Source organism: Zootoca vivipara, chromosome 12, assembly GCF_963506605.1.
Source record: "Zootoca vivipara chromosome 12, rZooViv1.1, whole genome shotgun sequence".
NCBI classification, from domain to species: domain Eukaryota; kingdom Metazoa; phylum Chordata; class Lepidosauria; order Squamata; family Lacertidae; genus Zootoca; species Zootoca vivipara.
Window position 1 is genome coordinate 19,001,120 of NC_083287.1, and position 16,351 is coordinate 19,017,470.

The 16,351-nt window shown below is 43.1% G+C and overlaps 1 protein-coding gene across 11 annotated transcripts in view; it reads left to right on the forward strand.

Moving 5' to 3' along the window:
• Positions 1–16,351, forward strand: part of ZNF385D (zinc finger protein 385D) — a 410,947-nt gene that overhangs the window by 213,447 nt on the left and 181,149 nt on the right. Inside the window, exon 1 of one of the 11 annotated variants that reach the window (XM_035129154.2) lies at positions 11,665–12,956. The exons of the other annotated variants lie outside the window; for them this stretch is intronic. Within the exon in view, the coding sequence (XP_034985045.2) occupies positions 12,935–12,956 (22 nt within the window). The 5' untranslated portion in view covers positions 11,665–12,934. Of the gene's footprint in view, positions 1–11,664; positions 12,957–16,351 lie in introns of those variants that run through there. 11 annotated transcript variants of the gene reach the window in all.

Consider the following 16,351-nt stretch of genomic DNA (forward strand, 5'->3'; position numbering starts at 1 on the left):
CATGTCTCAGCTGTTACACAGAAATGATTTCCGGGGAGTTGTGTGTGTGTGTGTGTGTGTGTGTGTGTGTGTGTGTGTTAGTTACATGTGCTGTTGATGCAAATATTCTATTACAAGTTGTCTCCTGCTTATTCTCCCCGTTTCTCTCTACCCCACTGCACTATAAATTTTAATGGCTTGGAGAGAGCAGAAACATCATTCCATGTGTGGAGGTATCGTCCCTTGAGTATGTTTGCCAGTACTGCTTTATAATGAAATACAGTAAATATTGCATACACAGTCATTCCATTTTGGGTCTTGGCAGGCAATAGCCATACAGATTAACATGAAAAACATTTTGCTTAAAAAATACTTAAGGCCATATTTTCTTCAGAGAGGAAGCTATGTGGAAGCCTTTCTTGACATACTGATTTAATAGCAAGTGTAAGTTTGTCTGTATTCTGAAGACCAAATTGCATTATTTAAAACAAATAATACCAACCAACAATGGAAAACCATATGTATTCTATAACAGCCTTCCATCTATTTAGACCAGTGGTGGCCAAACTTGGCCCTCCAGCTGTTGTGGGACTACAGTTCCCATCATCCCTGGCCACTGGTCCTGTTAGCTAGGGATGATGGGAGTTGTAGTCCAAAAACAGCTGGGAGGGCCAAGTTTGGCCACCACGGATTTAGACCAACTGCAGCCTGTCCATTCACAAGTGTATGCAGAAATGGATGAACCAAACTTAAGATTGGGAAAATGAGGAACTGAGAGGAACCAAAATTCCCATCTATTCCTCCTCATTAGCTCCCATTAAAGAAACAGTAGCCAACCATCCTTGGCAGACAGTGAGGGAGAAGTAAAAGATGGAGAGGGAAAAGAGAACAAGCTTGTGGTACATTCTGAAAAACCAGGCTAGTGATTAAAAATTTTGCTCATCATGCAGTCGAGAAGCATAGTATTTAAATGATAAATTGTGAAGCTAATTTATCACAGGGAGTGAGGGTTGGGTAGACCAAGTTTAAGTCCTACTTTTTAATCTGTTCAAGGCAAAGAGGATAGAGTTACTGAATAGACAAAAATAGTGGCCGAGTATTTTCAGGAGTCATAATTGAATTTGGAGTCATGGAACATCAAAAGAGAATTGCAGGAAAGTATATAAGTAGACAGTGGTGCCCAGACATAGACCAGTATTTGGCTATGCAAATTAACTGTCAAAATTAGAGGCCAAAAGGCTCTGTCAGTCAGATGAAAAGGTAGGAGCACAGAAAAAGCTCTCCTTTGCAAGTTAATTCTTTATAAATTAATTGGGAATAGTTTTGATAACTAGTGACAAATAACCCACAATCTTTTATCTTTTTTTAATAAAAAAAACAGTTAATCCCTACAAAATAATATTTTTTAAAATCTCACTCTCGTCTAGAGTAAATGATAGTAAGTTTAGCAGAATTTGGTTCTTTGCCTTTATTTCTTTTTCAAGGCAAGCATGCCGGTTACAATATGATATCCTATTTGGAAATGACCTTTTTCTGTCCAAGCTTAACACCTGGAAGTTGTTTTTTTACCCATGATTGAAGGGTGAGAAAATAAAAAAGTGAAATCCTGTGTGTATTTTATTGGAAGCTTCCTGGGACTTATTCCAAGCAGATTATGTACAGGACTGTAGCCTGGAAGAGTGGGCAGTGGGAAGGAGGCAATGCTGTATCCCACAGTGCTATCACTGTTGCTTACTGGGATGGTGTTGGGGTGAGGTAGGGTAGCAGCCAGGGCAGGAATGTACAGGTGCACTGCTAGGAGCATCCGATGGGTTCTGCCAGTGGGTCTGCACCGTGTGTGATGCGAGAGTACTCAAAGGCACGTGACGCGTCACATGTGAGAATTCTCCACCCCTGGGGTTTATTATGCTGTGTTACAGCATTCCTCCGTGTAGAGTTGTTTTGAAGGGCTTGAGAGAGTTAAACGATGGTGTTGCCTGCGATTGTTTTTAATCTGCTTTGTGCATCAGTCTGTCATCTGCACCACAGAGATAATGCTTCCCTACCTTACAGGAGCATTGGGAAACTAAACATCCATTAATGATTGTAGAGCCCTTAGATACTACAGGCAGTGATGAAGGTCATATTCTCTGCATTAGCTGTGTTGACAGATTGCTGCGTACCTGTGTGAAACAGGTAAAAAATACATTCGGATTCATATTGAACCATGAGACAGCCATATTGGCAAATTACCATGAGTTACTATTATCAGCACATTAAGTAAAATCACCATCTGATACACATTTTTGATCAATACCCATTCCTAAAGAATATGATTTCCCATGAATATTGACTGAATTTGGAGTGGAAGATATAGTAGGCATAATTAGTGAAAAGGACAATTTTGGTAGTGTTTTTAAGGGGAAGATAGTTTATGTGGCAAAATATTTAATCTAAATTTAAGATGGGGAAATGATATTAGTTTGACTTTAAAAAATAATTCTCCACATCTTTCAATATTAGTTATTTTCATAGTTCTCAAATCCGTTGAAAACCCTGCATTGTTGCAGATATAACTGCTGCAAGAACCAGAATTGAACTGATAAAGTCTGCATGGCTAAGACTTGCAAAGATTCTTCCCGTCAAAGGTGAGTCTTTGTTTACCTCTTGAAAATGCCGCAGAAACAGGTTCTGGAAAGCCATTTCCAATAGAGAAAGGGCCAGTTGATCAGATAGCAGCTAAACTAATGAAAACCATCATGGAAGTGACAGGAAGATTAATTAAGTCCCTCCAGTCGTATTCACAGGCGGCTATACAGAGTTCCTTTGGGTACTGCTGCAGTTAAATAGTATTCATGGTGACAAATATTGCAGATTTCCAGAACTGACACCTCTGATTCAAGGGTAAAAAACAACAACATACACACAACAGCCACCACATATGGTAGTTTTGCCTAGCGAGGACAGGAAAATCGAGCGAACTGCTCTTGTGACTAGTAAATCAAGAAAATCTTTAATAAAAATAAATTTTCTAAAAAAGACACAAAGACTCAGCAGCCTCAGCCTGAATAGCTTGAGTATGGTGCTGATAATGCCAAGGTTGCAAGTTTGATCCCCGTATTCTATGATTCTAGAAAAGAAATGCAATTCAGGAAGTGGAATTAGCATGTGTTTTTTTAGGCACAGAACCAAGTTGCTATATTGCCATTATACCGTAAAATGCCACTGGGCTGACGTATGCCGTTGGAGTGGAAATGCACCCCCAAAGTTTGATTAATCTTTGGGGATTGGCAAAATTGATCAACTTCTAGAAATCTTGCTCTTGAATAGAGAATTATGGTTTAACTTTAACAATTGGCACCTGAGATTGCATTTTCCTCCTCCCAAATTTGTGCGGGATTTACTCCTCCCAAAGATGTCCTGCAAGGCAGTGTGTATGGATTTTTCTTTGGGATTTACTCCTGAAGCCTTTCTCATGAATGTGTATAGCTGCAAGGCACCCTATGTTTAGGATTAGAGTTTTTCTAGATGGGCTACCTTCCCAGTTTGATGAGCCCCATCTGCCCCTCACTTCCCTCTACAGCAGGCATAGGCAACCTCGGCCCTCCATATGTTTTGGGACTACAACTCCCATCATCCCTAGCTAACAGGGCCAGTGGTCAGGGATGACGGGAATTGTAGTCCCAAAACATCTGGAGGGCTGAGGTTGCCTATGCCTGCTCTACAGCATGTTAAAGAAACTGCCTTCTTGACCATTGGACCCACTATGGGTCTCATCTGCTCAACCTGTTGGGCCTATCTTCACATGCAGAGGAAGTCCCTAACTCACCCAGGGTTTGAGACCTATCAGTTCCCTCATCTGCTTTATCCAGCCAGTCAAAGCTGTTTCCTGGGGTGTGGATGCTGACACATGCTGACAGCTTCTAGGAGCCACAGGTGAGAGCCGAGTGCAGGATGGGGACCAAGGTGAACAAAGTACCCCGGAAGCAGCACAACAAGTCTCTCACCAGAGGTACTAACCTTCCCCAAACACCTCATACACCCTGGCCAGGGTGGGGTGGAGTGGGGATCTAGATAGTGAATAAAAAGGTAAAGGGACCCCTGACTGTTAGGTCCAGTTGCGGACGACTCTGGGATTGCGGTGCTCATCTCGCTTTACTGGCTGAGGGAGCCGGCGTACAGCTTCCGGGTCATGTGGCCAGCATGACTAAGCCGCTTCTGGCGAACCAAAGCAGCGCATGGAAATGCTGTTTACCTTTCCACTGGAGCGGTACCTATTTATCTACTAGCACTTTGACGTGCTTTCGTACTGGTGGCTGGCAGGAGCAGGGACTGCGCAATGGGAGCTCACCCCATCGCAGGGATTCGAACCACCGACCTTCTGATCAGCAAGCCCTAGGCTCTGCGTCCCTTATATAGTGAATAGTTAAATATAAATGGATAAAAGAATGGCACATTTCATTAGATGTGGTTACATATGTAAGTATCTGAACCAATGTATTAGATTATTCTGTTAATATATACAAAAGTTGCACCTGCAAAAAATGTGTTTGTGTGTGTGTGAGAATGAGCGATGAATGCAAGATAGGGTTGTTGCTTTTTAAAAAATGTTAGAAGCACTTACTACCACATGGGTGATGCCATCATGCAAAGGAAGTGGACCACAAATGCATAAATGTTGTTATTGGCTGTCAGTCTCAGGAGAGCCTTAGAAATACCCCCCCCCCCTTGCAGTTTCTTCCTGAAACAGTTCTAGATGGATACAAAGATAATATACATATCTTGCCAAGGCACTTACTGTGTATGTCTTGAAGCTGAAGATTCTGCACACTTGGAAACATTTTCAATTGCTTTTGGCTTCTCACATGGTTGTGAATGGTTTTTCTTTCACTAAAATTTGCAAATGTTAATTTTAGTTTAACTTTTCCAAATGTTTTAGCAATGGGTTGGGGGAAACAAACATAAAGATTAAATGTAATCTTTCTTGCCAATCTCTTTTTATTTTATATTACAGCACAGTACATTTAGGTTTCCAATAGCCGTCTAGGACTAAAGGATGAATTTTATTTTGAGGGGGGGAAATGGAAACCTCTCAAGTGTGCGAGAACTTTTCACCTACCGTACAAGGCATCTCAACTGATAACATTTTGTCGTCCTGTGTCTTTTGTTGCACATTATTACATTTCTGTGAACAAAACGGTCCCTGGATGCACTGTTGCACATATTCACAGAAAACCTTCTCATCAGCTTCTCAAATTGAAATTCATCATAGGCAACCAGTGAGAATCGAAGGATAGATCTATTATTGGTTGCCTCCTGCAAGTTTGCAAAAGCAAAAGATAGGCTTCCAGGAAACCACAATAGTTGAGCAGGCACATTAATTTTATTAAATATTAATTTGTGTTTGTGGAAGGCATGCCTGCAAGTGACGTTTTTATTCTTAGCATGGGGCAATGTGTGAGCCATCAGTTGGGATGAAGTTTAGAAAATAAGACAGGATTTGAATTAATTAATAAGATTTATAGGAAGCCCTTTGCTTTGAGCCTTTGAAGTGTAGTACTTTTTGCAAGCCAAAAAAGTGAGCAATTTTATATTAAAAATGTACCGGTAATGCTTTCCTTTCTTTATAACTGTTCAGGCATGCCATCACTTGTATCCACACAACCCTTTACTAGGGATGGATTTGCCCTCCCCCGAATTCTCATTTCACTCCTTAATCTTAGTGAGAAGTACCGTGTTTCTCATATTATAAGACACGTCTTATATTTATTTTTTCCTCAAAAAAACACACTATGGCTTATTTTCAAGGGATGTCTTATTTTTTTCCTCCTCCTCCTGCCGCGGCCGGCATTGCTGCTGCTCCTATCACTATGTCTTATCTTCGGGGTATGGCTTATATTCCTTGAATGCTTAAAAATCCTGCTATGGCTTATTTTATGGGGATGCCTTAAAATATGAGAAACAGGGTAATTTCCTCCCACCCACCCCAGTTCTGCTAAAAATGCAAACAGTCCGTGCATTATTGCATGCATTATTATATTTATAAGATTATACATGTACTGTATGCATACACGTTCTGGATTTTCTCAAGTAACTAGCACATAAACGGATAGCTTAACATCTACCCATGTAAAAGTGCTGGAAAGTATTGTTAAAGATAAAATAACAAAGCATATAGAAGGAGAAGCCTTGCTGAAGCAGAGCTACCATGGCTTCTGCAAGGGAATCCTATCCTGCCTCACTAACCTTTTAGAGTTTTTTGAGTGCATCAACAGAGGTGATTGTGTTGCAAGGTATCTCACAAAAGACTCCTGAATAAAGTTATCAGTCACAGAATAAGAGAAATCCTCTTGTGAATCAGGAATTGGTTAAGAACAGGAAGCAGAGTGTAGGAATAAATGGACAGTTTTCTGAATGGAGAGTTCTATATAAAAATAGTTATCCAAGGATTAGTAGTGGGACTTGTGCTTTTTAACTTGTTCATGAACCATCTAGTGTTAGAGGTGGGCAGTGAGGTGGCCAAGTTTGTTGACGATACTAAATTTGTGCTTGTATCCTGTATTTTTATATTGTGAACTGCCAATAATAATTTGTTCAGGGTCATTAAAACAAAATGTGAAGAGTCCTAAAAAACATCTCCATGTTAAGTGAATGGGTAGTAACATGGCAAAGTGAATTCATTGTAAACAAGTGTAAAATGATGCATGTCAGGGCAAACTTTTTCTTAATTTCACATATACGCTGAACTGGGCACTCAACAGGTAGCGACCAGGAATGAGACCTTAGGGTTGTAGTGGATAGCTCATGTTGAACCAGTCCACAACAGCTGTGCAAAAGACAAATTCCATGCTAGGAATCATTAGAAAATTCAAATTCTGTGCCCATTTAAAGGAGGGTAAATCTCTCTGAACTCTGTGGGAATTACTTCTTAGAAAACAGCGTGATAATGCCTTAGAATTTTATTATATAGTCGGATAAAATATTATTGTTTCATAAAATTTATGCACTGCTTGATTGTAAAAAACCTCAAAGTGGATTACATTATATATATATAATATATATAGTTGTTGTTTAGTCGTTTAGTCGTGTCCGACTCTTCGTGACCCCATGGACCATAGCATGCCAGGCACTCCTGTCTTCCACTGCCTCCCGCAGTTCGGTCAAACTCATGTTCGTAGCTTCGAGAACACCTGGCCGATACATTTTATATATATATATATATATATATATATATATATATATATATATATATATATATATATGTATTGGCCAGGCACAGGAACAGTTTTTTAGTTTTTTTCCTTGTGCCATTAAATTGTTAAATTTGTAGATGTGTAGCTGAAGGAGAGATCAATTATGGGTGGGTTGTATTGTAAGTGGAACAGTGTGTGTATGTTTACATTACAATGTAGCCGAAACAAATTCCAAGTATGTTGGGAAATGTACTTTGCCAATAATAAATTATTCTATACTATTATTCTATTCTATGTATTGTTTTGTGGATCCAGCCTGTGATATCACAGACACTGAATAATGTATAGCTGAGATACCGTTGAGCCAGTTATTGGGGAATACAGTACCTTCTGTGGCTGTGGAAGACTACAATTTTCTTGCCCATCTCACATATCCTTTAATCCCTGGATCTCTTTTCCCTTCACAGAATCCTTTGCCCAACCCATGCTCTTAACGTTTGTTAAGAATCAGTGTGGCATAATGATTAGAGCATCAGATTAGGTGTGTGTGTGGGGGGGTGCCCAGGTCCAAATCCCTAGTAAGCCATGGAGCTCATTAGGTGACTTTGGGTCAGTCATTCTCTCTTAGCCTAACCATGTTGTGGTGTAGGGAGTGCAGAACGATTGAGGTCCTTGGATAACAGGTGGGATATAAATGAAATGTTAATGGACCCGTCCATTAAAAAAATTACAACAGCCAATTGCATGCGTGTGGTTTCGACCACATCTGAGATTTCTGAATGGAAGGCAATCTTCCAAGAGCTTTCCCAGACACATGTCTCAGTATAGAGACTGTTTTTTTGGCTTCTTTCCTGCATGAATTGTAAGAATGTGAACTTGGAAGCTGCTTCTTAAAGTGCTGCATGTTTGAAATGCATCACTGACTGACTGCTATATGGACAAATTCTCTTTTTGCTTACATTTATGCAACTCATTTTAAAAAAAAACTTGGCTCAAGTTAAATTGAAAATTTGAGGCTTTTTTTGTAAATTGCTGTGAAGATGCAAAGAAGTAAACAAATATAGAATCTGGCTCAGAGTTGCATTCAATTTGTTTTGTGAGTTTTTGCCAGGAAGATAGGCTGCTGACTTGCTTTTTCATATGTTTCATTACAGAAGCAAACTGTAACCCTAAATGGTTAATTGATGTTTTGAATATATTTTTGACTTTGGTTAGATTCCGTGGCTGCAGTGAGTCTTGGTAATTTTATTTTTGTGGGGGGTCTCACTAGTCACTATATTATGTGCTTTATTATGGTGGTGAAGATGTTCATTCCCAGCAATAAACAGGACTTAGAATATACGTAACTTTGTTCACAAGACCACAACACAATGTAAAAATGCATGTTTATAGTCCTCATAAATGGAGAATAAATACCAGAAACAAAAAGGCAGTGTATACCAAGGTTCAAAAGCCATAGTGAGGCTGATGTGGACTTCCAATGATTAGTGAATACGGTGTTTGCCTGTGATGCTGAATATGTCTACTCACTAGTTCAGAGTTCAATACATCTTAATCCTAGGATAGGGTCAGTAGGATTGGAGTAGACTCATAAGATTTCAATTACATTTGTGTGTGCCCAGACACACACATCTTGGTCTAACTGTATTTGGACTATTAATTTGTTGGATCCTGTAGATTTACAAGATCTTAACTGTTTGTGTTGCATGAGATCATAATCAGCTGGTGATTCCTTGAGTGAGGGCTGGACCATGGCAATTATTCTAGTTTCTAGAACGGGGGTTCCCAGACTATGGTCTGCAAACCACTGGTGGTCCATGAACTTCATTCAGGTAGCCTGTAAAAATACAATGAAAAACTGTACAGCATCTGGAACAGTGCATTACAATTGTTACAAGGATAGAAATTATTAAGTGGTCCATCAAGACCCTCAGCAATCTCCAAGTGGTCTGTGGTGGGCGGAGGTTGGGAGGCACTGATCTAGAACAAAGGGATGGGTTCCTCCAACACAGGGCTGTGGACACCTTGTGGGTGGGGTTTGCTTCTGTGTAAAGCAGTGCAAGGAGGTGCACCAAGACCTGCACCAAGAAGGCTCTTTATTTCTGGGTTCTCTTCAAAAAAATAATTTAGGGAATGCACCTGCATATGATATTGAGAAACATATGATACTGAAGGATATGATATGATATTGAGGAACATATGATACTGAAGGAACAACTTTCTGCTTAAAACCCTTCCAGCCTTAAAGGTAAAGGGACCCCTGATTGTTAGGGGTCGCAGATGACTCTGGGGTTGCGGCGCTCATCTCGCTTTACTGGCCGAGGGAGCCGGTGTACAGCTTCTGGGTCATGTGGCCAGCACGACTAAGCCGCTTCTGGTGAACCAGAGCAGCACACGGAAACGCCGTTTACCTTCCCGCCAGAGCAGTACCTATTTATCTACTTGCACTTTGTGCTTTCGAACTGCTAGGTGGGCAGGAGCAGGGAATGAGCAATGGGAGCTGAACCCATGGTGGGGATTCGAACCACTGACCTTCTGATTGCCAAGCCCTAGGCTCTGTGGTTTAACCCACAGCGCCACCCTTAGGTGTCCACAAACTTGCTGATATTTTGTCTGCAGTACTTGAGATAAAAGGAAAGGTATGACTTCTGTGGAAACTCACCTGTTTCATGCTTAGACAGTGCCACTGCCTCTTCTGAATTTAAAATTAATGCATCTGCATACCTTATCTGCTGGATGTAGTGATGGGTGTGATACCCTACTCTTCCTTCCCTGCAGTCCTCCAATCCAAACAGGGAAAAGATAAACTGCAAGCCCTTACCTTGCTGATTCTGTAACCCCCATGATTGCTCTTCTCCTTGGATATTTGTGGTTCCTTCACTGGGAATGAAACAGGGCTTATTTTCACCTGTGCTTTTAGGACTAAGTTGTTGTGCTTTAAGAGTATTGTATCTGTCAATCCTCTTTCTGAAGGAATAAAGCATTCGTCCCATTAGATTCCATTTTTAAAAGAGAAGTACTTCCGTGTGCTTTGACTTTTAATTTTAGGGCTCTTATTTTCTTCAGCATATCTGAAACTGATATTGCTACCCAAGGAATTAACAATTGATCATAATGAAAAACAACATCCTGTAGACATAGGCAGCGCAGCCTTCAATTTTCATCACATCTAACCCGGGGCACCTCCTCTTAGAAGTACAAGTGCATTTTAGTATCTGTGTCTTTGATCTCTGTCTCCAGAGACTGCTGCCTACCCCCATTCCAAGATGTCAGTTGCAATAGTGTCTCAGGTCATGTGTGAACTGGCCTAAGACATCCATTTTTTCTTACAGACAAGAAGACCAGATCTTCTTCTTCCTCCTCCATCTTCTTCTATTAGCATATTCTTGTCGCTTGCATCCTGAGCAAAGCAATTAAAGGGCTGAGTCCTCATTATATCTCTCTATTCCCTTTTCTTTATTAAAAGGGAACTAGATTTGCCAATACGAATCTATTAGAATTAGGCTATACAATGTTAATGACGTCGTCTGTGTTTAGCACTGTGATGACAGAGAGGTGATTCACACAAGACTCTGGTGGTATGCACTGCCAGCCCTGTTTATTTCATTTGGAGCTGGGGTTGGGGGAGAAATGGGGCTCACATATCCTATATACAAATGCTAAACTCGTTCTCAGAGTGAGAGTTGTTATGTAGCTAGAACAATACCATCTCGGTGCAAGAAACGAGGCAGCAACAGATTTGGAGGAACTGGGAACCTGGGGTCCCAAACAGCCAGTAAAGGCTGAGCATGCTCAGTGGGCACAGGCTGCTCTCTGACTGGGTGGGGTGTGACGGAGTGAGGATTCTGGAAGAGGAGCTATCTGGCTGACCATGAAGAGGAACACTTCCCACTGCAATATTTTGTTGCAAGTCACACTCATCTCACATTATCACCTGGCCCTTAATTTCCTACCCTTTTTGCCATGTTCAACAGACCCTGAACGTATGCAGAGTGCCTTTCTGCTCCCACTCACTATTAAAATGAAGGCAAAGGATTCCGGGATGGTTAGGTCCAGCCAAAGGCGACTATGGGGTTGCAGTACTCATCTCACTTTCAGGTCGAGGGAGCCGGTGTTTGTCCACAGACAGCTTTCTGGGTCATGTGGTCAGCATGACTAAACAGCTTCTGGTGCAATGGAACACCGTGCTAGAAACCAGATCACACAGAAACACTGTTTACTGTCAGGGCCGTCTTAAGGTCATCGGGCGCCCTGGTTCAGGGATCCCTCAGGTGCCCCCCCACTCTTCAAAAAAAAAAAGGAAAGCTCTTACCTGGCGTGCCGGGCGGCGGGGGCAGGGGGAGCCTCAAGGCGGCCCCCCGCACCTCACAGCGGGGCCGCGCTGTGCCAGAGGCCAACCGCCTATCTGATGCCGGATTGAGTGGGGGAGGGGGCACCGCTGCTCCGCACGGCCTTCCTCCCTTCTCCCAGCGGGCCGGGGTGCCTGGGCAGGCCGTGCCGTGCCGGGGCCTTCCCGGCCGTCTCCCGCAACTCCGGCGCTTGCTGGGTCCACGGCCGTTTCCTTCCCGCCAACAGGGCACTGTGTTTCATTGGTAGAGGTGCTGCCATGTGGTGTCGCCTCTACCAATGAAACGCAGCGCCAGGGTGAGGGATGACCCTGGCACTGCAGAGCGGAACAGGGTCCTAGTATCCCTGTTCCGCTTGCTTACCTCCCTGCTCTCCCAGCGCGGCTGGTGGAGGGAAAAGGGAGGCCGCCGTGCAGCTCCCCCACTTGCTGGGGCGCCCCTCAGCGCCCCCTGATTGCCCAGGCACCCTGGTGCAACGCGCCACTAGAGTCAATGGGCGAGTCGGGCCTGTTTACCGTACCTTCCCGCCATGGCGGTACCTATTTATCTACTTGCACTGGAGTGTTTTTGAACTGCTAGGTTGGCAGGAGCTGGAACAGAGCAACGGGGGATGCCGACCTTTTGATCGGCAAGCCCAATAAGCTCAGTGGTTTAGACCACAGGGCCACCCATGTCCCTTTTTTTACCCCACTCACTATTAACCACAATTAGTTCCCATTCGTGTGGGCTTATGGCTGCAGGTGAGTAAGACCTACCAGGTAGGTTTGAGCCCCCAACACCTTTTTCTTTGCCAGCAGAACTCAGCACTCACAACCACCTCCATTGGCACAGAGCTGCTTCTGCCAACACAGAGCACTTAAGAGCTTACCATTCCCTTAGCGGTGGTGAGATATGTTAAAACAATACCAGCTTTGTCTCGCACGCCCTCACCCCACCCTTCTGCAACACATTGTGTCAGTGGCTCTCTTTGATGCCAACGTGAGTGTGTGCGTGCGCGCGCCTTACTATATAAGATTTAGCGAGAGGCAGCGTTACTTTCAACCGGGATCTTGGCAAGAAAACCCACGCAAAAGGGAGAAGAAGAGCGTTGAGGGAAGAAATGTGTTTTGTGTAGTACTCCTCGCCTTGATGTCACAGGCACGGCAAGGACATCACAAGGAGGAGTCAGATTACAGTAAAAATGGGCAGTGCAGCATGCAGCGAGAGTCGACGCTAAATCAGTGAGGGATTGTATCAGGGAGAAGAAGACTGCCTTCAAAACCCTGATCCCAAGGAGGCTCACGTTGCTGTCTCGCTCGCTCGCTCTCCCTCTCCGAGGCTGGGAAATTTCCACACTATGTAGTAGCATGAAAGCGGCTCGCTCCGCTTTGCATCGCAGCACCTCGGCGCGGGAGCTAATGCTGAACGCACAGCGCGCGGATCCTGGCTGCATGGTTAATGAGAAACATAATGTATTTTGGTAAGTCTCTCTGCTGGTGCCATCCTTCCTTTTGCCTCGCATTTTTCTCTCCGGCAGGACGCGACTGTGAACGGTGTGTGTGTTTGTGGTGTGTGTGTGTCTTTCTCATTCTCCATGGGTGCATTTTGCTGCTTCGGGAATCCAGACCACTTCACACACACGCAAAGACACAAGCTGTTGCAAAGGAGGATTCCATTGTCTTAGGCTGCTCCGCACGCCTGTCTTTGCTCGTCGTGGCTTCGCTCTGTTTACATGCAAATAGCTCTGGCTAACGGCGAGGATCGCCAGCCCCGCTGGCGTCCCCCACCGCCCCCACCCCAAAATGAACCTGTGTGCCATCTGCAGCGAGGCTTGCGAAGCGTGGGAAGTTGGAGGCAAACTTAATGCAATAATGTACGAGCCATCGCCGCACGATCTGGGATTCTGAAGTCTCTGCGCAACTATTTTTAGCCTTTCCCATTGAAAAGCCCCCTTTCGCTTTGATTCCGAGAGAGGAGAAATACAATGCTTTTCTCTCTCGGCACAGCTCTTGGCTCTTTTACCGAATACTCCCCACTCCACCCCCTGCAGAGATTCCCAGATCTCTGGATCTTGCCAGCCCAGCGCGCCAGGCAACGAACGCATGGTGGGGTCTGAGAAGGCTCCGGAAGGTCTTGGAGCGGTTCGAAATGTTTGTGCAGCGCTGAGTTCCGATGGGAGACCTTCCTCGGGTTTATTAGCCGCAACTGTGTGCATGTCTCCTAGCAGAGAAACATGCTGGAGCTCGGACGTGTTTGTGTGTGTTTAGTAGCCTAGCACTGCAACGCCGAGAGCTCGCTTGGATAGGCAGAGACCATAGGATACAAACTGCAACTTGCTGCGAGGAAAGAACTCGTGTCTTAAGAACATGAAAGGGGGAATCTCCTCTTATCCTGACTTGGAAACTAAGCTAGAGTTTATAAGGCAGCTGAATGATGTTCAGTGATGTACAACTAGAAAGCAGGGGAATCCTGGGCTGGTCAGCAGCTTTCTTTCATTAAATATTAAACCAAGAGTTGACTTGGCACTTCGAGGAAGTCTTCGTTGCATATTCTGCTAGGTTTATGTCAGTTCCATTTTTATTTCTGCTAGCACACACCATCCTCATTCATTTCAGTATTTCATTGAGTGTTCTGCCACCTCCCCAATTTCCCTAAAGCAATGCAGTAAATGTACCCTGTATTGAAAGTTGTCTGCACATCTTCCATAAAACTTTAATTCCTTTGTAAATCTTGTCTTGTTGAAGAGGGAAAGTGTTAAATTCTTGTACATCATTAGATGAGGAGGTGGGGAAGCAACAATTTCTTTTTATCCTCGCGGTGTCTGATATTGTCAGTTCTGTGTTCTCCAAAAGGTCACAATGAGCAAAAGTATTTTTCCTATATGCAATTTTAAAAGTTGGGATTTCAGCTACCTATGTTTCTCTTCTTGGAGGCGTCCCCTTTAATAATGGTACTTAGATGTACTACTAGGGGAGCTATTAGGATAGATTTCTCTGTACTCAGTTTTGCAATAGTTGTGCGTTTGATCTTGGCAAAGACCTGTGATCAATGTTACGTATGACTGCAGCTGGAGGTTTCATTGACACTAGGTGCAAGCCATCTGCTCTGTAATGAATAAAATGAATCTTTAGGGATGTTTCTTTATGTGTGTCATAAGGGTCCGAGGGCTTAACGTTTTGTTCAGCATGGTTTCACTGTTCAAAGTGTTCCAGAGTCTTTTACTGGATGCACTGATCAGCCATTCACAAATTAATTTGGATGTGCACTCTGTTTTAAGGTTTTAATTATTTATTGTGGAGCATCATCGTGTCACTTTATAGGGAATCTGCCGCCTAAGTGGGCTCAGCAACTAAGACTGCAGTTAGACAGCTTTTGGGCATACTTTATTCTTCCTGACCTTTTTGTTCAAATAGGGGAGGGAGTTCCTTTTCAGTAGTAGATCATGTTCAGAGCACACAGCCTAAATCCTGCTTTCCTGATTTTCTCTAGCTATTGTGCAGAGTCTCTTGTTCATACTGACAGAAGTCTAAAGCTTATAATCTCACCTGTCTCTGCTAGGAATAGAATGAAACAGCCTTGACCAAATGGACAGCCTTGACCAAATGGAAGGCTGAGCACCATGCATGGTCCCTTTCTTCAGGAGAACAATGGCATATAATAAGCGCACTATATTTAGAAAATAGACGTATGGAAAGCACACATATATATTTATGTAGGTTTGCAAAACTGCACTGCTAGTTCTCTTTTGAAATTTCTTCTTTCTTCTGCATCTTTTGGGTGGCTTTATGTAAAGTGCTGCTAAGCTATGTTAAAAGTTTTACAAGAGGCAGGGAAATTTGTCTTCTAGGTAAACATTTTATTCACTTTACTAGGCCCTACCATTAAAATGCTTCTAATTAGGGTAATGTTATGGTGCAGCATACCACCCACTGTGTTCCAAAGCTTGAAAACAGACTAGCTAGGAACCAGTCTCCTCTGCCCGCTCCAAACATTTCTATAGATTGTATGCACATTTCTCATGGCTGAAATTTGCTCCTGTGATGTGTAGCCTCTTTCTAAACTCACCTTTGGGCACCCATTTTCATCTGTTGATAAAATCATGGATGTAGACAATATTAATTGATAACATTTTATTTTCTGCTCACCAGATGTGGATTGGCTTCATATCTTTTCATACATCTTTTCAAGTGACTAGAGTTTATCACTTTGGTCTTCTGGTGGAATAGCAGCAGAATTATTTATTCCCACTGACTCTGTTGAGATTGGTGTGACTGCTATGTTGTTTGTTTTAATGATATTTTCAGTGGGTTGGATTTAGACTAAGCTAGTTGAACTTAGCTACCATGTGATAAAATGGGAGTTTTAAGTTGTGACTGACTTGTCCCATTGATTTCAATGAGAACTTCGCTCACCTTAGTATGGATCAAGTCCAGCTTTCTCAGCTGGATATGAAATAGGAATGGGTTTAACAAACAAACAAACAAACACTTCTCTGCATAAGTGATTTAACTAGATAGCTCAGTTGGCTAGAGTGTGGTGCTGATAATGCCAAGGTTAATCCCCATAAGGGACAGCTGCATATAGGGGGTTGGACTAGATCAGGCATCCCCAAACTGCGGCCCTCCAGATGTTTTGGCCTACAACTCCCATGATCCCTAGCTAACAGGACCAGTGGTCAGGGATGATGGGAATTGTAGTCCAAAACATCTGGAGGGCCGAAGTTTGGGGATGCCTGGACTAGATGATCCTCAGAGTCCCTTCCAACTCTATGATTCTACAGTATGTCTAATCATGAGCACAATCAGACAAGATGTCGTCCTACATATGTCCCATGAATTAATGGGCCATAATGAATTAAAGCACTGTGCTCATGTG